The 25,869-nt window shown below is 38.7% G+C and overlaps 1 protein-coding gene across 3 annotated transcripts in view; it reads right to left on the reverse strand.

Annotated features, from left to right (window-relative positions):
- Window positions 1–25,869, reverse strand: part of GRM7 (glutamate metabotropic receptor 7) — an 843,150-nt gene that overhangs the window by 559,956 nt on the left and 257,325 nt on the right. For all 3 annotated transcript variants that reach the window (XM_065884514.1, XM_065884513.1, XM_065884515.1), the window contains exon 2: window positions 9,194–9,410. In XM_065884514.1, coding sequence (XP_065740586.1) covers window positions 9,194–9,410 — 217 coding nt within the window. The remainder of the gene's footprint in view (window positions 1–9,193; window positions 9,411–25,869) is intronic.

Below are 25,869 nucleotides of genomic sequence, written 5' to 3' on the forward strand. Positions count from 1 at the left end.
AGGTTTTATATAGTTCCCTCCTGTTCTATAAGCTAACTAATATTCTTCCAATATTTTACCTCTTTTGCTGACATTTATCAAAACCTACGAGATTCAAAACCCGGAGTCTTTCCCAATGAACATTTTTGTAAACCCTGGGAAAAGAAAGGTTCACTTGAAGGCTAAACGCAGTGTCATTAAACAGGGAGAATAAATCAAACTTTCTGGCCTGTAAAGTTTAGTGGTATAATGATAACTATTACAAAAGCATGGTTACTTTCTGAAGTAAGCTACCCCAGAACAATGACTCTCTTCGCCTCTACTCAACTGACCAAGAAATTCTATTGTTCAAAAGAATTTTCTGTATCTGAGCCTCTACTCCAATCTTAAAAGATGACCTATGTTCCTTTTCACTAAACCTTTAACTTCAGTGCCAGAATCCCAAGTCCTTTTTCTCCTTAGCACATGCCACATATGGTAACCGGACCCAAGTCAATGAATAAAGGAGGGGTTCATTTTATCTTCAGATCTTTTCGCATGCCTCCACATTGCTCGGGTGCAGTGAAGGTAAGTGGAAGAGATGAGGAGGAACTGCTAAGATATGCTTTTTCACCGTCTATGCCTCCATGCAGCAAAAACACCCATTTATCATCCATGTTAGTCCCACTTCAACAATGACGTTCTACTGCCTAGAGGAAGCCCATCTTTGCCGTCAGGGTGACATGGATCTGGGGATTCTCTAAATCAAGGGAGACTATTTTTCTCAATAAATATATGATGACTTTGCAAACCAAAGCAGCAGGATGCTGGCTCCCAGTCAGCTACTGTAGGAGTTAGGGCCAGAACCACAAGTTGTCAGCCCAAAAGCCAAAGCATATTCTGCAGTACTTCTTATGTTGGGTCGAAGAGCACTTTCCATCTAGTAATTTCAGTCAAAATTTTTTCAAAGTGATGCTATTTCTCTTATACCATTTAAAAATTTAAATACCATTAAACAACTTTATTTGGGGTTTTTAACATGACTCTTCTCCTAAAATGTCATTCACCACCCTATTTAGGGCAGCTGCGTCTGCTAACTTCTACTTACCTTTGCCGCTTAACTAAGCATCTACCTTCTTCCAGAGTTCTCCTTTGCAGCATGCCCCAATAAGGCTGTGTTCACTGCTCTACTTACGTAGTTCTAGTCTCAGAAAGCAGATCTTTTTTTTGTCTTTTGGTTGTTACTACTATAATTATTACTTATTTTTATCCTGGAAGAGTATCTTACCCAAAGAAAGTACTCAGATATTCAATGTATGAGTGTAGGCATATCACCAGATTTCTTTTCCTATTTTTCTTCTATAATGTCAGTTTCTGATAACTGATACCGTTATCTCCACGATAACTTTAGAAAACCAAAATTGGAAAATCTTCCAACAGTTTTACTGTACCAACTACAAACTTGGAGTCATCACCTCTTCCGTTACTAGTAGAGTATTTTTAAATTCAGTGTGCATTTACTGAACCTAGTCTTTGTTGGACATTATCCTCGAGTATGGAAAATCAAATACAACATAATTCCTGCCCTCAATAAACTTACATTCTAAAATAAATGAGTCATGGATATGAAATATACAGTGTGGGGAATACTAGTCAATAGCTATGTAATATTGTTGTATGGTGACATACTCTATGTAACTAGACTTATCATGGTGAACATTTTGAAATGTATAGAAATACTGAATCACAACATTGTGTGACAGGAACTGACATAGTGTTGTAGGTCAATTATACTTCAAAAACAAACAAACAAACTCATAGAAAAACAGGTCAAACTTGTGGTTACCAGAGGCAAGGGGTGGAGGGAGGGAGAACTGAATGAAGTCACACACGAGGTACAAACTTTCAGTGATAAAATACATAACTGCTGTATGTTATATATGAGAGTCGATAAGAGAGTAGATCCTAAGCGTTTTCATCACAACAATTTTTTTTTCTATTTGTTTAATTCTGTATCCATATGAGATGATGGATGATCACTAAACTGACTGTGGTAATCATTTCATGATCCTCGTAAGCCAAATCTTGATGCTGTACACCTGAAACTTACATAGTGCTGTATGTCAATTATACCTCAATTAAAAAGGAAGAAAAAAATAAAAATAAGCTCACATTCACATGGGAGACGATGAGATAGATTACAATGACCACAATAACATGCAACAAATTCCGTGACAGTTATGCACAAGGTGTTATGGAACTCAGAGAAGCAACACTCTTCAATTACATTAATGAAGGTAAAAGCCAAACGTCTGAAGTAAAGTCTCTCTAGATGAAGTAGAAAAACATTTCTTTAAATTATTTTGGATAATCTGCAGAATCACCGGGGAGACCAGGGAACCAAAGTTACAAAATGAGTTGAAACAAAGGATGACTGGGCTGTCAGAACCAAAGCTAAAACAGTACCACAGAACCAAGTTAGCTGGGGCGCTGCCGCTGCTACTCTCGGAAATGGGAAGCTGGAGATTATACTACTGCTGCCATTTCATGCTAGATAACACATCTACCCCTGGAGCATGGATATTACCGCTGCTGCTCTCAACAAGATGGGTTTTCCATTGCCCCAGCTTCTTTGTGTCCCTAGCTCTTGATCCGTCTATGGTGGGTATGTCTGGGTGTGTCTGATTAGCCGAGACTGGGTGACATGGCTGTGCCCTAGCTTTGAAGGAGGCTGGGGACATGAATATCTGGCCTCTTAGGAGTGATATGCAGCCTCATTCTCTCATCAAGACCTGGTCGATTGGTCACTCTCCACGAATTTATTCACGGAGAGGGACTTTAAGGTGCTGTGCTATTTAAAAAGACGAATGTACACACTGTGATCCAAAACAGGACCATGAAGGAAGACTAAGGCAGGGCTAACCTTTTACTCCCAAGGAGTTATGTTTTGGAAAAATAGACCGTAGTTAGCTGGTAATCCACACAGAAAGCCAAGCGTTAGCAAAGGCACAGGATATCCTGAAACCCACAGAAGTGTGACTGTGGTGGGGCAAGGAGTGTGTGTATGGGGACTTGAGGTGGGAATTAAAGATGGCAGGCCTAGTGTGGAGTGAGATGGGTGATTAAATCAGACACCAGGTCAGAAGGGACCTATATTCCATGCTAGACACCTTTTACTCAATCCTCTGGGGTAAGGGAAGCCAGGAACAGATAAAAGAATGGCTATATTTGTATTTTAGTAAGTCGATCATTTTAGTAAAATGGATGCTATATTGGAGGAGCTAATCTGGAGGCATGAGTAACTCTAGCTGTGAATCACGGTGAATAAAGTGGAGCCCAGAACTAAAGTAACTGTACAGATAATGGGGATGAGGGGACATTCTCAAGATGTGCTAAAAGATCCAGTATGGGTTAAAATCTAAAATGTGGTGCTAACCACTGAGGGTCCAGAAATTAAGATAAAATAATAAAGCTTCTTCTTGAGGAACTTACAGTTTCGTTTTAAGCACAACTGGAAATAGATGATATTATGAGAATGCTTGTGATTTTGTATTTTGAAATTAAGTCCTTATTCAACACCTGTATTTAAGCTGGGACCGCTGAACAGTTCATTAAGGAAACACTCCAACCAGACATTAAAAGGTCTTAGAATTTTCTATATTCACCATGATATAGACAAAGGCAAAAAAAAACAAACAAACTGGAAAATCCTCAAATTTAACATAGATACGTAGATGGGGGTATTGGGAATTATAGCCTTGTTGCATCACACTGCTGTAAATTTTGTGTGGGGACAGTAACAGGGAAGAATAAAGCAGATTTAGGGCAGGGGTAACTGTGACATACCAGAGCAAAGAGATCTAGGATACAATTTTTGTGACCCACAAGTCACGGAATTATATATCCTCAAAACTATGTATCATACGTCCTCCCCCTACATGCCTTTTTCTCCCTAAAAGGCAAAGGGAAAAAATACAACTGTTCCTTCCTTTTCTCTTTCCTTTAACAACTATTTGCTGAATGCCTTGTAAAGGCCAAAAGTTAGGCTAGATGATAGGGTCCCAAGGCAAAGTCCTTGACCTCACAGAGGTTACAGTCAGGTGGAGAAGGCTGACAACAACCCAACGAAAGAGAGCACTGCATCTGTGAAGCAAGGAGGAGCAAAGAATCCTCTAATCAGAACAGAATCCTATAATGAACAAATCCAACTAGTTCCTAAGGTCTAGAAAAAATGGAGGACTGAATAATAGTTACTAATAGTCAAATCTGCACCTAGTTATGCTAGGTAAGAATATTCTAGGTCAAGATAAAGTATTAAATAAAAAGAGACTAATAATGAGACTCACTGAAATAGCTGTATTAAGTGATTGGCATGAAATACCAAAAGATAGCTCAAACATTTTTCCTGGTTTTGAACAGTTGATATGTCTCACAACACCATGGCAGTAACAAATCATGACTATTTCTGTCATACTGTGAAGCAGCGGTCATGGGATTCTCCTGAAAATTGTCTGGCAGACTAGAAGCGTTGTATGTGATGTCCTTACTCTTGTAAACCTTGACTCAAATTTAGTTCAAATGATCTGGACTATATTAGTGAATTATGATATCATAAGCATTTCCTTTGCCCCTTACTTAGAAAAAGGAGTCTTTGTGTCTAATTTACGCTATTTAGTTTATTATGTTGACGTGAATTTTAAAGCGCATTGGGAGTGAATAGTCTCTCATTCTCTGTGATACTAATCGATAAATTGCTTTTGTCGATACTGCACGTGCGTGCATTCAAGTATATAGGGCGATTTATGCAAATATAACTGTTCTACAAATATCTCATCATCTGAGAAAATCATGTTACAGTCCTTTCTGAAAGTTCAACAAGGAGCAGCAGCCATGCATATTTAAATATCTCATGACTATACATGAGACGAAAATTATTGAGGTTTTCTGACAGCTTAGAGGAACTGTGTGTAAGCCTTCATGTCCCAGACAAATTAGATGGCCCCCTGCTGAAGGATGGCTTCTTTTTCGGACATCCTTGTCTTGATTTGTTCTACCAGAGTCTGACAAAGGAGCGTGCACCCCGTGTTCTATGCGTGGTGGGGATCTTTGAGGCTCCAGTTTTACAAGCAGCCTTTGGTTCAGGACTTAAGTCTAAACTTTGGAACTAAAGCATTTTAACAGAGTGAAACTCTTACAGACGTTTATAAAGAAGAACCACAATCTTCAAAATCAAACTGTTTAGAAAGAATGGAAGTAACTCCTTGGAACCTTCCAGCAGAACAAAGAAACAACATCAAGCTTACGCTCGTGCTCTCCCCCCACCCTCACACACACACACCACATACACAGGACAACTTGAGGAGCTCACTTCCTTTTCTTGTTATGCTTCTTATATGATGGAAGCATATTAGTAAGAAGAGCAACCATAACTCAAAAAGACACATGCACCCCAATGTTCATTTCAACACTATTTACAATAGCCAGGTCACGGAAGCAACCTAAATGCCCACCGAGAGACGAATGGATAAAGAAGATGTGGTACATATATACAATGGAATATTACTCAGCCATAAAAAGGAACGAAACTGGGTCATCTGTAGGGATGTGGATGGACCTAGAGACTGTCCTACAGAGTGAAGTAAGTCAGAAAGAGAAGAACAAATATCGTCTATTAACACGTATATGTGGAATCTAGAAAAATGGTACAGATAAACCAGTTTGCAAGGCAGAAATAGAGACACAGATGTAGAGAACATATGGACACCAAGGGGGGAGAGCAGGGGCGGGGGGTGGTGGTGGGATGAATTGGGAGATTGGGATTGACATCTATACACTAATATGTATAAAATAGATAATAAGAACCTGCTGCATAAAAAAATTAAATTAAATGTAAAAAGGAATAAACATACATCCCCCAAGCAAAAAACCCAAAAGTAGATAAATGTCATTCAAATTAAGAAAAAGAATAGCAACTCAGCTATTCTATATAATTATATATATTTATATATATATATATAATTTTATATATATATAAAAATAACCTTTGAGTTATAACTAAAGGCAAATGTTCTCTATCACTAGTTATTTTCAAACTTTTGAAACTCAAGCAAAAATGCTACTGATTTATAGGAAACTAGTGAGGAACACTAAGAATTAGGTGTCACTGGGTGTTGCGTTCCCCATACATGATCTTATTTATTTTACCAACCTGATCATCATTAATCTCACTCTCTATATTAGGAATCTGAGAACTTGGAAAGTTCAATCATGTGTCAAAAGTTGTACAGCACAAAAGCAATGGAGCCCATCATTCAAATCCGGGTCTTTCTGATACCTCAGTGCTCGCTTATGTATATGCCACACTGCCTCTCCCACAGATACACCTTGGCTTGTATCTTTCTTGAGGGTAAGGTTCTAGAAGCAGCAGGCAAAGGAAAAAAGTAAACATTGAAAATGACCCTTGAAAATTCCCTAAAATTCCCTAAGTATGCATACTTCCCCGAAATTCCAAAAGGGCAAATTTTAAAAATCCTTTTTCTTTGTATTCTGAATTAGAATATATTGCTGCTTCTTTGACTGAAAGTCAGAGGAAGTAGTTGGATTCTTCTTAGAGGTCGTGGAATATGAATATGTATCTCTACACACTGGAATCACCTTTGGCTTAGCAAGATGCTCACAATATGAGAGGCCCATAGAAGTGACACCCACTGAAGAAATGACGGAATCACGTTTCCCATCTCAGCTTTTTTTGTGAAGTAACACACACGCTGAGTGAGTAAACTTACCATAGTCTATTTCAGTTATAACTCCCCCTCCTCTTTATTTCCTCTTTTTTGAAGGGATGGGCAGGGAGTTGAACGCAGGGGTGTTTGTTAAGCACACAAGTGAACTCACTTAAACTAACTGCACATATGCTACGGTGCCGAGGAAATTTAACATGAATACACATCAACTGTCATGATACTTAAGGTGAAGAAGAACCGACTGCAAGACATTGGCCGAACCCTCAATGTTTTCTGGCATTTCGGCAGCTGGCTGTTTAGTTATACTCATCCCCAAATTCAAACGCTTTCCGATTGAAGGATTTCATCCAAAATGGCTGCCAGTAATACAATTTTATTTTTGAGTTGGGTCATTTCAGTAAATTGATATGATTAGCTCAAATTATGAGCTGGGGAGCTCAGACCACATTACCCAAACTCTTCCTTTTAGAAGAGTCATACAGCAGACTCATATCTTAAGTTTTCACTAAGTGACACCAGGAATAAACAACTTTACGAAACTCACCACTCACCTGTCTATAGAGTACAGTCTTTTATAAAGGCCAACATTTGTCTTGAGCCTGTCCTTCTTGAACAGTCAACATGATTTTGCCCTTCTGAACACTGTACATTTTGTAACAGAACGGGTAGGGTCCTTTGCTTTGTCCAGTACCACGCGCAGTATTAAACTTGAGATCCACTTGCAGCAATTATGTAGAACAAAAAGGTATCTGAACTTTATTTCTGAGCTTTATCTTACTATTTTACCCATATCTTCTCTTCCTATTGGCTATTATGCCCATATCTTAGATATGTCTTTAAGCGGGCCTCTCACATTATTCTGGTCAAAGCAGGAGTCAAAGAAAAAAAGAAACCAACAAACACATAGCTATCAAAAGTGGTTAGGCTTTTCTTTAAAGATTCATGAATTCGGTTGTTAATGAGTCTTAAAAATCACAGCACGCAAGACACAAGGCCAGAGTTAAGATTTCTTCCCTTATCGGAAAGTTTTTCGCTGAATTATAGCAGAAATGTTTCCCTTAGAAACAAAGCAGCTGGGACTACAGTAGTGACTCAGACGACACCACCTCTCTTACAGTCTACGGGACAAGACAGAAATCAACAGCAGCAGCAAATTATGCTAATGTGTGATAACTACTGTGGGAGGAGCCACTAGAAACACAAGACCAAGCAGACAGAATCCAGGAAGTTTTGTGTGCATGTCTGCTTGAACCTAGAAATGGCGTTTAGGATGAGCCCTGTAAATGACTAGGAGCTCGGCAGTCAAAGGTGTTAACAGTGACAGTATTTCAGCCAGAAGGAAGAGTACGAGACTGACCCAGCCCTCCAATGAAAGTTTCAAATTAGAGGTCATGATAAGGTGCCGAGTTAAAAGCACAAGATTCATAAACAAGTCGCGGCTTCCTTATTTCAGTAGCCATGTAAAGACACACCATCTATATGCGGGAGCATTACATGCCTGAGGATGTCTGTAATCTGAAAGCAAAATACCCAAAGCCATGTCTTCAGGATTTATGACATCTTTCCTCGTGAAAAGAACCTCTGTTTCTATTGCCTTGCTTGTTTGTTTCCTTTATGGTTAGTTAACTATTCTGGGCAATGACAAGTTGGATAATATTCTTACCATCAAAACTGAGGACCAGACTTTAGTCTAAGAGCTTTATAGGAATACCCAAGCATGCATTTAAAAAATATATATATGTTTACTAGATCCAATATTTCCATATGGGGAAGCCTGTGTATTTATTGTCATGATTCCTAAGTTTGAAGAGTTTGTCTCGTTTTTTCAAAATCTGCCCGATGGAAGCCAGCTGGCCAAACATTCGAACCCATTACCTCCATTTTGAGCTTATTAAACATACATAAAAGAATCTTCTGCAAATGCTACCTAACAGAACTGTCTTTCTCAAAAGAATCTAAAGTTTCAAAGACTGTCTGTCTAAGTACATTCTACTTCCTGGATAATTTACTTAATTTTGTTTTGGCCAAGTCACTCATAGCCCTCAGTGTCATTCCCCTTCAAAGCAAAGTGTCCCTGTGGTTGGGTTCTCATAATTTAAACAATTCTCTCCATTTTGGAGACCGGCGGAGAGAAATGACACAGGAAGAGGCACATTTAGCCACACTTGCTCATGTTTCCATATACAGCCTGCAATCCACACTATTATCTATTACACAGAAGTCAGATATCAATTTTAGTACCTATTTTTTCCTCCCCATTCCTTCCACTAATACTTAAAGGGATTTCAGTTTCATAGTTGTGAAAGTATTCTCTTCCAAAACAACAAAGCATTTTAAACGAAGACTTTGCAAATTTACTTCACAGGCAAGGGGGAACTTGAGCGTAGGGATAGTGCGATTACCAATAGTGTTTGTTTAATGAAGACTGAAAGAGCTCTACAAGCCACAGACATTCAAAGAGGGTCATCTTGATCATTGCAATCTCTTCCTACCTGCCTCTTTGGAAATCTGCGTGAAGGATTCCACACCTTTCTCTCCATAACTTCCTTCCGATGCGAGAGTAGACACATAATTCCAACCCAGAGCCTTTACGATGTCTACCATGGCCTGGGCTTGGAAGGAATCGGGCGGGACCACACGAGAGAAGAAGTCATAGCGACGGTCATCACTTAACTCGGGTGCCGTTGATGCATAACTAATCTGGGGGATCTGAAAAGATAAGAAATCACCACATGAGGGCACACCATCAGGATGTGAGAGATTCACGTATACTTATGACAATTTACTTAAAATACAGGGCTTGAGCTCCAAAGGGGAAGCGTGTTTTGCCACATATAGCATGGAAGTGTAGACCACCTAAATGCAACCAACCACCTCTTAACAGCACAAGAAGCATCCACTTTTATGCTTTGGCCTTTTATTCTCCTCTTGGAGAAAGGAATGGGAATGGAATGGCAATTACACAGAGCGTGACGGTTGGGAGGAAAAATAATTTTAACCATTCTGGCTAGCATTGTGAGTCATGCTTTACTTCTTATACATTAATAGAAACAAAAGACACAACAGCCTAACTGGAGTGTGTACAGAGACTGGTTTAGTTGACACATCTCATGAATACTGTAGACGTCATTAGTCACCTAACGTCGATTGAGTGCTCATCACCTATGAGGAAATATCTAAGTAAGCTGCGTGCGTTATTTAATTTATTCTTCATAAGCACATTATGAAGTACTGATAGCTCACTAATACCCTTAGACCCAGGTAAGGGGGTTCCCTGCCCCAACAACATCATTTCAGCTCTTCTGGCACTTTGGAGGGCCTTTCTCAAAATTTTTTAAGCTTCATTTGGATGCTGAGAGAGAGATGACAGTCCTGATTGAGTGGAGCCACGTGGACCTCTGATTCCCATTTTTTTGCCTTTAGAGAATTCTCTGACCCTCTACTGCACGTGGGATTAACCAGATGTCTCAAGGCGTTCTAGAACTTGTGCCTAAACGAATCATCCTAGAGCAGGACCCTGGTTCCAAGAGGACAATTTAATGAGCAGATTATTCCTCTTGACGGGCACAGTATTTATTTCTCAGGATCATTTCAGATTACACTACCTGAGTAGTCCTGACATGCTGATTTTAGTTAAGGAAAATTATGCATTTAGAAAGAAACCTTGAAAAGAAAATATTTACCCAGGATCCCAAATACTCTAGGAGAAGACCTGAAGCAGCCATAGGTGAGAAGCACGGCTTAGGGTCTAACGTCAGGATCCCTAAGCTAGTTACTTTGACAAAGAATGCTCCCCAGTTGCTTCTCTTACCACTAGCATGCAGAAGACTATGAGAGGTATGATTTATCTACCTGTAAGAATGATCAACTCCTACAAAATTCTGGTTGTAAACTCTCCCAGGACTTGCCCTTGTTTTAGCATAAAGATGTCTCATATATCTAAAAGCCAGTTTTGATCTTTGCTCAGACAAAGCCCAACAGTGCAACTCTTTGCCCCGAAGATGTCAAAGCTACACTCAATTCTTTGAGCCCTGATAATTCTACTCAATATTAACCTACTTTTCTCTTTTCAGGGCAGTTTGCCTCAAGTCTACCCATTTGACATTGTTTAAAGCTGGTTACCACCTCTGTAAAGCTCATTTCTCCACCAGCCTTTCTATGTGAACATTACAGTCAAGTCTTGCCCTGACGGTAGACGACCCACCATTTTCCACGCAGCCCATCCCTGATGCAGTTCTGCTCTATGACCACCAGGGGCAGGCTCTCCGTTCCTGACTCGAAATCCAAAGCCATCACGAGAAAGCCTCCAAGTCTCCTGACGGTCTGCACCTGAGGGACTCCTCAATTATAGGGGTAGTGAAGTGCAGTAAAAATAAAATGGGATTTGGTATTGAGAAGATCAGGAATCGAAGCCTCAAGTTTCTGTTCACTAGTGTTTACTGTGGTGAGGTGGTTACATTATTAATTAGTTTGTTTAGATTAATTAGATTGTTTAGAAGGGCAGGAATAACAAATGTGCATTGCTTAGAGTGATGCCTGGGACAGTGTGGGTACTTAATACATGGGGTAACGACAATCAGAAGAGAGAAAAGTGTGTGTCTTCTTACTAAGTTTATGCATTCTCCACATTTCACTTCCCAAAGTTCTCTGTGACACATTAGCAAAAACATTTCCCTCACTGTCCTAAGAAAATGTTTACATATTCCTATCATTCTTGCTTTAGAAATAGTATGTACTATTTATTTAACTCTTTACCATGTGGCAAGAATATTCTAAAAGTTTGGGGTTTATTTTTAATGTTTTAAATTGTATTCATTTATTTTTATTTAAGTATAGTTGATTTACAATATCGTCTTAGTTTCAGGTGTTCAACACAGCGATTCAGTTATATATATATATATATATGAAACTTTTCAGATTCTTTTCCCTTATAGGTTATTACAAAATATTGAGTATATTTCTCTGTGCTATATAGTAGTTCTTTGTTGGTTATCATTATCACTAAAAGTTTTATATGCATTACCTTATCTAACCAACCGTAAAAAGTCTTCACTATACTTTATTATACTATACTATTATTAAGTCATTTTACAAAAGAAGAAATTGAGACTTGAAAGTAGACTATGACCTTGCCTTAGGTCACAAAGTTGTAAGACAGAGCAATACTCAAACCTGACACAGCCTAATGCAAACTTCTAAACTCTTAACTACGATACTTTGCTGAATTGTTGCTAAAACATTTGAACAATAAGCATGAAATAACGAAGGGTATTAGATTACTGTAGTCTAGGCCAAGTTCTGTCCACAGTACTGACTACAGAGCCACTGAAAGCAATTTTACAGGTCATCCTTAGACTGTCGTTAAAACATTTTATATAAATGTCTTATTAAAATTTATACAAATGTGTGAAAAGATTGAGTTTCCTATGTTTCATTTATAGTTCAAGGGTTATAAATTTTAGGTGAAAAATATCAACTGAATTAAGGCTTTGGACGAAAATTAAAGGGAAGGAGGGAGGGAGGGACGGAGGGAGGGAGAGAAATACCTTTTCTTACAAGAAATAAAAAAGAAGCCAAGCATGGCAATACATTTCCATCAATTTCAACTTGAGGAAATGCAAAATCTTTGTGCTGTTGCACAGATACCTTCCCTGCCAAAATTCCTTTCTACCTTTGAACAAGTGCTAATGAAGATACATCCAGCCTTCTACTTAAATTAGCATTTATGTAGCTGTGGTAAAACATCGCGATTGTGAAATGCCTCCAGTGCAAATGCATTTTCTAAACTGTGCCCCAAATTTTAGTAATGAAGATCCTGGTGAAGCAGATTTATTTCCTCACTACCCATTGAAATGATTGCTATCAGTGGTTTAGCCCTTCCATTATAAATAACAAACACCTACCAGCTTAAGACTCATATGTCCCTTTAGGATCACACACACATCCTATATTCAGGGGTAATTATTTGTACATTACGCATATAATGATGCTAGAATAAGAAACGAACAACCAAATGGATTTCATTTCTGAGATAAAAATATGGCTATATAAGGAAATTCTGCCCAGCAATAGGAGATGAAGAACAGCAAGAATGTATGTAACCTATGAAATATGCTCTGTTACTTATCAACTATTATCCTGTATATTTAGTTACTTGTTTTCAAACTAATGCTTAAGTCTACAGGGTAATTATTTGAAAGTATGTATATAACTGGTACCTGAACTGACCAAATTATTATAAGTCGTCTTTAGTGATTAACTGACACACTCCCCTTGATATCATAGCTATACTTTCTTTTTCTGCTGTTGAATCTCTACCCTCTTGCCAGTCCCCTTCAGAAATGTAGAACTGATCTTTTGATGAAGACAATTTAGTATAATCACACTTCTGCAACATGAAAATAAATATCCCATCTCCCTTTGAGCCTTCCTTTCCCCAATTTAAAAACCAAAAAATTTTCATCTTTATTATAGGACTTAATTTTCATCTCATTGTATTCTGTTGTTCTTTACTCTTTATAAAAAATTTGCCTATCACACAAAAATGGTTTTGGTAATGTTGAGCACCAAATAGGGTTAAAAATATCTCACACCTTTAAATTATCATTTGAAATTTATGTAGGCATTTTTCACAGAACTAGAAAAATTTCACAATTTGTATGGAAACGCAAAAGACCCCGAATAGCCAAAGCAATCTTGAGAACGAAAAACGGAGCTGGAGGAAACAGGCTCCCTGACCTCAGACTATACTACAAAGCTACAGTAATCAAGACAGTATGGTACTGGCACAAAAAGAGAAATATAAATCAATGGAACAGGATAGAAAGCCCAGAGATAAACCCACGCACATATGGTCACCTTATGTTTGATAAAGGAGGCAAGAATATACAGTGGAGAAAAGACAGTCTCTTCAATAAGTGGTGCTGGGAAAACTGGACAGCTACGTGTAAAAGAATGAAATTAGAACACTCCCTAACACCATACACAAAAATAAACTCAAAATGGATTAAAGAGCTAAATATAAGGCCAGACACTATCAAACTCTTAGAGGGAAACAGGCAGAACACTCTATGACATCAATCACAGCAAGATTCTTTTTGACCCACCTCCTAGAGAAATGGAAATAAAAACAAAAATAAACAAATGGGACCTAATGAAACTTCAAAGCTTTTGCACAGCAAAGGAAACCATAAACAAGACCAAAAGACAACCCTCAGAATGGCAGAAAATATTTGCAAATGAAGCAACTGACAGAGGAGTAATCTCCAAAATTTACAAGCAGCTCATGCAGCTCAATAACAAAAAAACAAACAACCCAATCCAAAAATGGGCAGAAGACCTAAATAGACATTTCTCCAAAGAAGATATACAGATTGGCAACAAACACATGAAAGAATGCTCAACATCACTAATCATTAGAGAAATGCAAATCAAAACTACAATGAGATATCATCTCACACCAGTCACAATGGCCATCATCAAAATATCTACAAACAATAAATGCTGGACAGGGTGTGGAGAAAAGGGAACCCTCCTGCACTGTTGGTGGGAATGTAAATTGATACAGCCACTATGGAGAACAGGATGGAGCGTCCTTAAAAACCTAAAAATAGAACTATCATACGACCCAGCAATCCCACTACTGGGCGTATACCCTGAGAATACCATAATTCAAAGAGTCAGGTACCACAATGTTCATTGCAGCTCTATTTACAACAGCCAGGACATGGAAGCAAGCTAAGTGTCCATCGACGGATGAATGGATAAAGAAGATGTGGCACATATATACAATGGAATATTACTCAGCCATAAAAAGAAACGAAATTGAGTTATTTGTAGTGAGGTGGATGGACCTAGAGTCTGTCACACAGTGAAGTAAGTCAGAAAGAGAAAAACAAATACTGTATGCTAACACATATATATGGAATCTAAGGGGAGAAAAAGGTCATGAAGAACCTAGGGGCAAGTCGGGAATAAAGACGCAGACCTACTAGAGAATGGACTTGAGGATATGGGGAGGGGGAAAGGTAAGCTGTGACAAAGCGAGAGAGTGGCATGGACATATATACACTACCAAATGTAAAAGAGACAGCTAGTGGGAAGCAGCCGCATAGCAAAGGGAGATCAGCTCCGTGCTCTGTGACCACCTAGAGGGGTGGGATAGGCAGGGTGGGAGGGAGGGAGACACAAGAGGGAAGAGATTTGGGAGCATATGTATATGTATAACTGATTCACTTTGTTATAAAGCAGAAACTAACACACCACTGTAAAGCAATTATACTCCAATAGAGATGTTAAAAAATAGATAAAATAAAATAAAATTTATGTAGAAGTCAACTTTCCTGACACCTTTTAAGCACCGTAAAGGAAACAGTAAAAGCAATAAAACCATCATTCTTCAAGTCATCAGATGTAACACTTTCCCAATCCATACATTACCCTTAAAATAGGAAAAGGAAGACCCAATTCACTCTAATTGGTCTTTTAAAATATTTATGCATATTTAAGAATTTCTGTAAATCGAAGAGAAACAGGCTAGGGGAAAACTACTTTCAAGAAAATCACAGTGGACATTTAAGTAACTTCCATCTTCTACACACTGTAAAAACTCTCAAGTCATCAATATGTGTACCTCACCAATACAAGCGGTTGTGGTGACTGAATTCTTTAGGTGGACTGAAAGAATGATCCAAATTAGTGGTACACACCACCCCTCCTAATCTCTCCCATATTTGCCCTTGAAAGCAGGAGTCAACTGATGAATTCTTCTGGAGCACTAGTTTTCTTTGGTAAGAAGCGTCAAAACTCTCAGTATACAATTATCCGTTTATCTGTTTATTGTTTGCACCTTTCCTGGAGAGTACTGACCTCGTTCATCATTTTGTCACGACTGGACAGCACTGCACTGGGTACAGAATACGAACCTTATCGTTATTGTTGAATGAAAGGGTAAGCCGGTGAAGTAATGAATGAAGTAATCTGAAGGAAACAGAATCCCTCCTGCACAGCGTTGGTGTGGCCAGAGGGACCCACAGCACTTGGGAGTCATCCCCGCCCTGCGAGGGGCTCTGAGGGGCAGCTGAAGTCACAACAGCAAACACTTTTGTCACTCTCTCTTTTCCCTGGCACATTTTCCCCTGGGATTTCCTTCTTCATCACTGGCAGGTAGAACAAGCTGACAACGGATCGGGGTTCAAAGGTAAAGGGACCTAGGGAGTCACTTAGGGGATTGTTCACTCTGATATTTTTCCCTCTATGCCCAAGACCTGAAAACTCTAAGCACCATACACCACAGTGCCCAGAGTTCACTCTAACTCTGTGAGACAAACTTGGTGTGAAGCACTTTTACTTTCCAAGTGTTGACAAGATAGAACCCTTGTAAATTTAGTTTTATCCCATAATCACTCTAAAGGCAAAGGGATCCCACAGGCTTGGAAACACACTCCTTTAGGCATCATCTCAGTGTCAACATCTGTCAAGATAACTGAAGATCCAAATCCAGATGTGGACTAGATCACAGCAATGCAAATATTTTAAAAAATCCAAACTGTTGCTCCTATTGCAACGTGAACTTGCCATGAAAAATAAATACTAGACATTTATTTTCAAAAGTAGAACCATCTCATGTACGTAGAAACAAATGAAAGATCTGAAATTTGTTTCATGCGTTTTGAGCTGCTGCTTCTTCTTTATGTTATAAGGGCAGCGCCTATAACAAAGTCAGTCACCTGGGAACTTCTTACCTTTGGCAAGGTAAATGAGGTTTACGGCCCCACCGGGTTCCTGGGGAATTTGCACAACCAAGAAAGGCAATCCGAAATGTACTAACACTTGCTCCAGAGGGGAGTTTCCACGAAACTTGTAAAAGGCAATTTTTGGAAGTATGGTGAGCAATTAAGGTCACGCTTCAGTGCACCTGTTGCGGTATTAACGAACTCCCAGTGGGGCATTATTAAGTTCACAGTCAGCAGGAACTGCGCTCGTAGTTCTTATTAAGCTCTATTGATACGGACGCCCCCCAAAAGGAAAAACGGTCAAATACCGCATTCAGGCTCGTTCTCTGAAGCACCACTCTCCATGATTTATAGGCATCTCTTCTCTAGATAACATCTCTGCTCGTATTAGGACAGCTGGCCATCGGTTCTGATTTTTGACAGTATTTACTTCAAAGTACTGAGGAATGACTAATACTTTTGAATTTGTTTAAAGTCTGGAATTTCACTCAACCTTAGATTCCTCACAACAAAGGTTATCATCAAGTATTGCAACTCTTTGTCCTCTGCCTTTCATTTCTTTAATTGTATGACACCAAATACATTAACATTCTGTAAGTGGTAGTAACCATTTTCTTAGAACCAAGTAATTTTATGTGTGGATTGCAAGTCAAATTTGTCTAATACATATTTTAAAGAATGTTATCTATTATTTTTTATTATGGTTGCTTTATTAAATCGCTCTATATACCGGGCTTTTGGAGGTGAAATACTTTACATATATAATCTCATGACACTTTGCAGCACCCTATGGTTGATACAGATATTATTGTCATGAATATTGACTGTTTTGCCTTCCACATCACTCTGTTCCTGTAGTTTATGTGGAGATGGTGGTACTGCAGGATCCAGATGCTGTGTGTGACACAAGCCAGCCTATCAGAACACAGCGTTCCTTTAAGCTACATGGCTGACTCAAAGGAAATCACATGACCTGACCTAGACCAAGGTGAGCAAGTGAGATGCAGTATCAAGGCGAGGTCAGAATTTACAGACAAAAGAAACAATCTTCTTACTGAAATGCCTGAGAGGAAATAATGTAAGGCTGGGGTTACTGATGATGATGACGATGAAGATGATGATTTTGCCGGGGGAAGGGAGGAACACATAGTATCTTTCACATCTCACACTTGGCAAACGTTAGAAACAGCGCTGGAGATAAAACTTGTCTCTCCCTATTTCCTATGAAACATGGAAGATCAGGAGAAAGCTATAACTTTTGGGTGGTTTGTAGCCGCCGAAATAGCAACACATGTAGCTGCCATCAAGTGGGACACACTCTCCAGGATTATTTCTCTAGCCATAAAATGAGGCGAATCATATGAGCCCAAGCTATACCACAGGGCAAACATGCAATATTTACAAAATGAAAACTGTATATGTACCATAGTCACATACAGGGCTCTTCTGTCCAGTGTTATTTCCTGAGATAGGCATCTTGGTTACAAGTGTGAGAAAGGTTGCATGCGTGTGTAGTACGTAAACGGGCTTTCTGTGGCCTTCTGTAGATTGGAGAAATACCTCTACCCATATCTCCATAGCATAAAAAGACAACGGACAAAGGGAAATTTCCCTCCCGATATGGCACCACAGAAATCACCAGTGTACACTTTACCAGGCAAACAGACAGAAGGGCAGAAATGATTTTTATGACCTATCAGGGTCCTTCCTAATCTTACATGTCTCCGAATTATCTCTGTCCAATATCCCTATATATAGGGATATATATATATATAAAACTATATATTAAGAAACAAAAAGTAACCAAAGTAAGTGTTTTAACATTTCTCAGTATATTAGAAATGATCGTAGATCTCTTTCAGGCTCTGAGGGCCAGATTCTCACACCAAGAGGTTTGGTTTTTCAAACACTCAAGGGTGACCTTTAAGGTGTTTTGCTAGCAGTACAAATGTCACATTTCTGTAGAGTAGCATCTCTTGACCTTAGTACTACTGACATCTGGGGTCAGATAATTCTTTGTACAGTGGGAAGTGTAGAATGTTTAGAAGCATCCCTGACCTCTGTCACTAGATGCCAGTAGTATATCCTGCAGTTGTCATCGTCAGAAATGACTGCAGACAATGCAAAATATCACTGTGTGTGTAGTGTCTGTGGTGTGTGTGTGCAGTGTGGTGTGTGTGCGGTGTGTGGTATGCAGGGTGTGTGAGTGGTGTGTGTGTGTGTGTGGTGTGTGTGTGGTGTGTGTGTGCGTGTGGTGGGTTGGCAGCGGGGAGGCTGTTCAAAATTGCCGGGGTTGAGAACCACTGGGCATGAGGTCCGTCAGGGTAAAAGGACAACCGCACTCATAACAACATGGTCACAAAATGAAAATAAAAGGAGATCTTGTTGATGTCTTGTGGCCTGTCTCTACCTTACCTGTTTTCATTTCTACCTGCCAATCGTCCCAGTTATCAAAGCTCAGCATGCCTCCCAGCCACCTTCAGTCATCCGGTCTCTTAGTAGAGAGCCCAATGACAATGCCGCCAAAAGGCTCAGTCCTTTACAGGGACACAGCCAGGAGACGCTTAAAGTGAAGGCAGTCTGTTTCAGGAGAGAATGAAATCAAATTCAAACTTATTTTCTCTCTGAGAACCTAGCCACCTTTATAAGTACATCATAGTCCCCAAAAATCTTGATTATTAAGGATGGGTGAACATGGAGTGTTATAGTTAATTGAACACCGTAGCAAACTATGTGCTAGACTCTGTGTGAATTCCTGTTGTGAAAAAGTACGAGCATAACAAAATGCGCTTAGAAATGCTACCGAACACGATGCAATCTTCACTCAATGATTCAGGAGCCACTGTCAGGGTCTGGCAGAGCTGCAGGCACATTAATTCCCATTGTATAAGACTACACATGTAGATGTTCCAGAGGTGAAGTTACATCTGTGCTGATCCTTTGATTCCCTGAAAGAGGCTTACTTGACAAAAATTTCTTATTTATTTTTTTCCCTTATGAAAAGGAAGAAAACTAGGCTGTACATTTTAGCTTTTGTATGGCTTATATTCCAAGTAAACAAGCATTCAGCGACTATATGTTCATACAAAAAAGATGATTCATCAGACTTCTGCACAGTAAATAATTCCCTATTATTTAATTCAGATAACACATTACTATACCAATGGCATATGACCAGGTTTTTTTTAATCTGTAAAATTTAGGAACTATAGATATAATAATTAATAAGGTAAACCAGTTTTAGAGATCTGACAACCTAATATGTAACTATATACGTACACACACATATATGTGTAAATATATATATATATGTATACATATTCACATATACAGAGAGATACAAGTCACAAAGGGAACAAAACAGCTAAATAAAAGAAGGACTGACGGTGGTACCATAGATAAGGTAGAAGGTAAATTCTGAGTTGAGAGTAAACTTGCATTTTAAAGCCTCCAAAATGTTCTAAAGCACAGACATACACACACGTACAAAACATCAAAGTTATTCCAAAGTATATCTATAATCAAATTCATCAGACCAGATAAATTTATCAGACAATTTTACAGAACGAATGTATTTAGTTCTCTGTGGCCTTATTTATGTATGGGCTATGGACAGGCCTGAAAATACCTGCTTCCTATCTTTACTTATTTAAACCCTAATACTTCTTCAAGATGCAGGTTTAACACATGCAAACTGCTTTGGGGAATTTCCCGTGGTTCTCTGCAGCTAAGCAAAGAGTCCTCTCTTGGTCCTCAACACTCTTTGCCGTTTGTTACTTAGCTTTCATCCCAGTTTCATTATTACCAGTTTTGTATGCTACCAGACTCCTTGAGGAAAGAAACTATGTCTCTCCTTTCTTTTATGTATCTTACTGGATCACATCATGTACATAATGCTGGAGTGGCATTGGTATTTGAAAATCACAAGTGAGGATACTTTGGGCTACAAGTAACCTTACAGTGAGTTCTATTACTCAATTATTAGTGACTTAGATAATACAATCACAAAATAAATCTGGATTGTAGCTGGTTTTCAGATAGGCACAGTGACTCCACCATGCCAAGGGACTGGATTTTTTCACTGAAGTTCTCTTAACCTTTGTCTCAGATGCATAAGGTGGTTCCTGGTGCTCCAGGCATCACACTTCACCTGATATCATTAAGAGAAGGAAGGGAGAGCTCTGGTAGACAAAGGCTTTCTCTTTTATCTATTTGATTTTTGATCAAGGAGATTTTGTTCTGAAATGTCGCCCTCCTCATCATCTTTTCCTCATATCTCATTGGCTGAAATCATGTCATATTATCATCCATACTCTAAACAGTGATTGACTTACGATTTAACTTCTGATGATGGATTTCTTGTTGCCAGGAAAAAAAGAAAACCCGGGTTCTCTTAGCAGGGAAGAAGACAGATAAGTGAATGATTATTTGGCCGACAAATAAATGTCTCGTGGCAACGTATGGAGTCACCAATTTAAATTAACTTGAGTTTGGCATGCTTGTAAGCATGCAAGATTATTTAAAGAATGCATAAAGAACTCCCTGAGTGCATTCATGCAGTTACTCACCACATGGGGGAACATAATATGTGGCATTTACATGCGGTCCACCATCCTTTTCTTCCACAGAATCATTAGAGTAGTTCCCCAGAAACCACTTTATTGGATGGAACTGGTCTAAATCAAATACTGAAGGGTCATTAAGGTGAGAACAACTATGAGAAACTGGAATTTTGTAGAAGACACAACCAAGAGGTGTGCAAGATAACTGGAGGATAGGAGGAAGATTTCCCCAGCAAAGAGGCAGAGGGAAGCCTACGCTGGGAAGGACGGTGGTAAAGACAAATGTAGAGAGTGATGAAGAAGTGGCGTTCTTTTGAAGAAAGTAGAGAAACTTGTATGGCTTGAGGGTAGGATCCATAATTCCACTGAATTTATAGCAAAGAATAAAACGAGGTGATGAAATAAAATTAATGCTTATTTAAATTGATCTTGTTTCTTCCCTTATTACAATACTTATTCTTACAGACTAAAAAACGATACAACATCTTTCCACGTCAGTGATGGCACTCTTGGAAGAATAGTTAGGTGACACATAAACAGAAACCCCGGGAGTTCCTAAGTCCCAGATACCTCCAGGGTAATAATTAAGAGGCTCCTTCACTCAAATACTACCATCACTCAACAAGCAGGCAATTAGGGAAAATGTCATTGATTCTTCACCAAGGTCTCTGGGACAAAAGGTTTACGTAGTTTCACCTGGTATCTGAGGCAGGCTATTCCCTGCTGTCAGGGGTGATAAGGAATCTGCCCACTTTGTTAATAAGACTCTCCTCTGTCTGCAGATCACAGGCAATAGTGGAAGAAGCAAAGCTGAGCCTTTGTCTATTTCCTCTCAGTCCATCTTCCTAGTTCCTGGATGGACATAGGAGAAGTGAAAAGGAAAAACAAATACTAAAGCTTTGGGAGGGTCAAGTCTTAGCCAGAGGTCCAAAATACTGGTGAAGTTCACTGAGGATTAAAAGACCTTGGTATAATTGTTGTGAAATATTTGAATTTACAGTAAACAGAACTGCAGGCAGCATGCCAGTGCGGCTTGTACTGGTTTCTGCAGACCTGGCATTCATTGGCCCAAACACCTTCCTCTAGAAATAAAATTATTTTACCCATCTCTGTTTTAGCTGCAGCTTTTAGGACCTGAAATCAGGAGACTGTTTCTTGGTTAAGTATGTGTGTGAGAAAATACCTCCTGTAAAAATTTCAAGGTATTTTTCAGATTGCAGTAGCCTGGTAGGTTCTCTTCACTGCGTATGGTTGGAAATACGGACTGTTTTAGAATTTACCATTTTTAAGATTCCTTCCTTGTATACTACAACTTCTGCTATCACATCACCTGCTACCATATCGTCTTCTAATTACCATGACTGCATATTTTTTACCTGTAATTACATTTTAGGTTGACTGCTTCCTGTGGAGACTGAGGAGGAGAGAGAATGTCATGAATGATGTACTACTAGTACTGTTAACTGTTAACACAGTTGCTTCTGGAAAGCATTTGAGATGGAACTGCTAACCCCCTCCATGATGCATGGATTCCCGTTAGAGGCACGTCTTGGCTGGACTTGGGCATTTTGTCCTCTTACTGATCTTTCCTTTAGAAGCCAGGTTGCAAGGACAATGTTTATCAAATGCTCCAGGACATGATGTTAGTGCTAAAGGATTCAGATCTCTACTTTTAGAGGAGGAAATAACACTCAGAGAGGGAAAGTAATTTACCCAAAACTCTCATTGCCATAGAGTCACCGGGAAAGGACTAAAATCACATGTTTTGACTAAGTCCTACAAGTGATGTTTCCAAAAATCTATATTGTTCTAAATTTTTAGTCCGTCTCTGTATTAGAATTTAGAATTAGTAAGACATTTCGATTTTTAATCAGTAAGAATTCAGAAATGATTTGGTTGCAAAAATAGAAAAGTCAAAATAACAGTTGCTCAAAAGTATGTTTATTTCCCTCTCACATAAGTTGATAGGTAAACTGTCCAGAGCTGGCATGGCAGTCCCATGATTACCAGGGACCCACACTCTTTGTATTTCTCTGCTACACCACTCTGTCAAGTCAATTCCATCCTCAGTGCCACATAGGGTCCTGGATACTGCCAAAGTTCCAGCGATCATGGACTCACTCCAGACAGCAAGATGGGAGATACGGAAAAAGACAAAGGGGCACCGTTTCCAACTGGGTGAAGTCCTTCTACGGCATCTTCCCAGCGTTGCATACAACACTGCCGTCTATATACCACTGTCCAAAATAGTCTCATGGTAAACCTCATTGCCAGAAAATACTTTTGAAAAATGTAGTCTTTTAGTTGTGTACACTGTCACCCCCAAAAAACTGAGTTTTATCACTAAGGAAATAGAAGGAATAGAGAGAGAGTGGCCATTGCCTGCCACAACCTTGAAGGATAGATGAGAGTCGGCCACGTGTGTCTGTAGGCCAGGGGCCTGAGAAGTAGATACAGGTGACAATTTAAGCCAACTGTTTACAAGGCAAAGAAAACCATCAACAGTCAATAATTCCCTAATAGCATATCCACCACAGCTGAGGACAGGTGATAACGTTGGAAGTACGCTTCCAATAGGATTAGCTTATAAACAACCCCTACACTGTACTCCTATTTCTGTGAACACATTCCAGGCACTAAACTGGTGTGCTTCTAATGGCATGACCTCTATAATTCTTCTGCTATGAACATCCATGAAAGTTCGCTAAAAGTATTCAGCCTTCTGCCACCCAAGACTCTTTTTAAAAAATGGTTTAATATGGACAAGTTTAATTATATATATATATATATATTTTTTTTCTTTTAATTGTTCTCCCGACTTCAACTTACAGACAACTTTGCAATAATTTAGTCAAGCTCCTTGTTGTTTTCAGCCATAATATTCCTCCATGGATTGGAAAGATAGCTCCCTTAACCTTCTCCACTTTGAGCAGTTAAGAATTTACAGTTCTTGATTTCGCCATTACTAATGCCAAGAAAACACCTAAAGCTATCATCCCAAAGGAAGGATCCATTAGATTTGTTTATCATCATGATCAGCCCATGCATCCTGCAGCAATGAGCTACGGGTGTTGGTGCCTGGTTTCCAGCAGTCAGACTTAAGTCATGTTTATATTCATGCATAGAAAGTAAAATAGAAACAAAAGACAATTTCCCTACTACAATGTCAAGCAAAGGTATGAAGACACATTTTATTTCTTACAGGGAATGGATATACTCTTTAAAAAAAGTCACAAATCTTAAATGGTCTCAAGGAGATCAATAACTAAGTAATGTTTTCAAAGCTGAAGAACTATGATGGCAGGTAGAGAATTTTTTGTTTCTGAATATTGACAAATATTCAAATATTTGTCTCTTTCTTTTATATCTGCCATATTTGTTAAGCAAAGGACCCCGTACATTAATTTTGAACTTTTTCTAGTCTTCCTGTAGCCATCTTTCACCTTTATCTCTCTAACGTTATACTGTGTGTGCTTTCTACTTAAAAGAATCCTATTTATCCAGGCTGCCTCTATTATACCTCAGACAAAAGAGTTCGCTTTTCATTCTGATCTTAATCTATTGCCACAGTAAAATCAATAATCATATTAAGGAACACTGACATCTCTGTTTCTGACATAGAATTCATGGAAAACTTTCCAAATTTGAAAACTGGCCATTGTGGTTTGACAAACAATATTGGAAGCAAAACAAATGTGAGAAAATGCCAAGCTAGTTTCTCTTAGGTTTTGAAATAAAATATTTGTACATATCCTATGTGTGTGTGTGTATGTTTGTGTGTATAGTATAATATTTACTACCTTACTATTTTATTATTATTTATTATTTTACACTGTACCTTTTCATATCATTTACTATTATTTACTATGTATATCATTAATGACAAATGCTACATATATATAACTTAAAGGATATGTTTTCCTAGTTAGTATAAGAAAATAAACCTAAAAACCTCCTTACACTCTAAGGAATATTTTAAGTAAAAGCTTTTCTAGAGAATACTAATAGTGGAAGGAAGCCATAAACAAAATATAAAGACCACCCACAGAATGCGACAATACTTACAAATAATGAGAATGACCAGGGATTAATCTCCAAAATACACAAGCAGCTCATGCAGCTCAATATCAAAAAAACAAACAACCTAATCCAAAAATGGGCAGAAGACCTAAATAGACATTTCTCCAAAGAAGACGTACAGATGGCCAAAAAGCACATGAAAAGATGCTCAGTACCGCTAAGTAGTAGAGAAATGCAAATCAAAACTGCAGTGAGGTACAACCTCACACTGGTAACGATGGCCGTCATCAAAAAGTCTACGAACAATAAATGCTGGAGAGGGTGTGGAGAAAAGGGAACCCTCTTGCATTGTGGGTGGGAATGTAAATTGGTACAGCCACTATAGACAACAGAATGGAGGTTCCTTAAAAAACTAAAAATAGAGCTACCATACAATCCAGCAATCCCACTCCTGGGGATATATCTGGAGAAAACCATAATTCAAAAATATACACGCACCCCAATGTTCACTGCAGCACTGTTTACAGTAGCCAAGACATGGAAGCAACCTAAATGTCCAACAACAGATGAATGGATAAAGAAGAGGTGGTATACACATACAATGGAATATTACTCAGCCATAAAAAAGAATGAAATAATGCCATTTGCAGTAACATGGATGGACTTAGAGATTATCATACTAAGTGAAGTAAGTCAGACCAAGACAAATATCATATGATATCACTTATACGTGGAATCTAAAAAAAAAAATGATACAAATGAACTTATTTACAAAACAGAAGCACACTCACATATAGAAAACAAACTTACGGTTACCAAAAGTAGAAGGTGGGGAGGTAAATTGGATTAACA

This window comes from Phocoena phocoena, chromosome 10 (assembly GCF_963924675.1).
Source record: "Phocoena phocoena chromosome 10, mPhoPho1.1, whole genome shotgun sequence".
Classification (NCBI taxonomy): domain Eukaryota; kingdom Metazoa; phylum Chordata; class Mammalia; order Artiodactyla; family Phocoenidae; genus Phocoena; species Phocoena phocoena.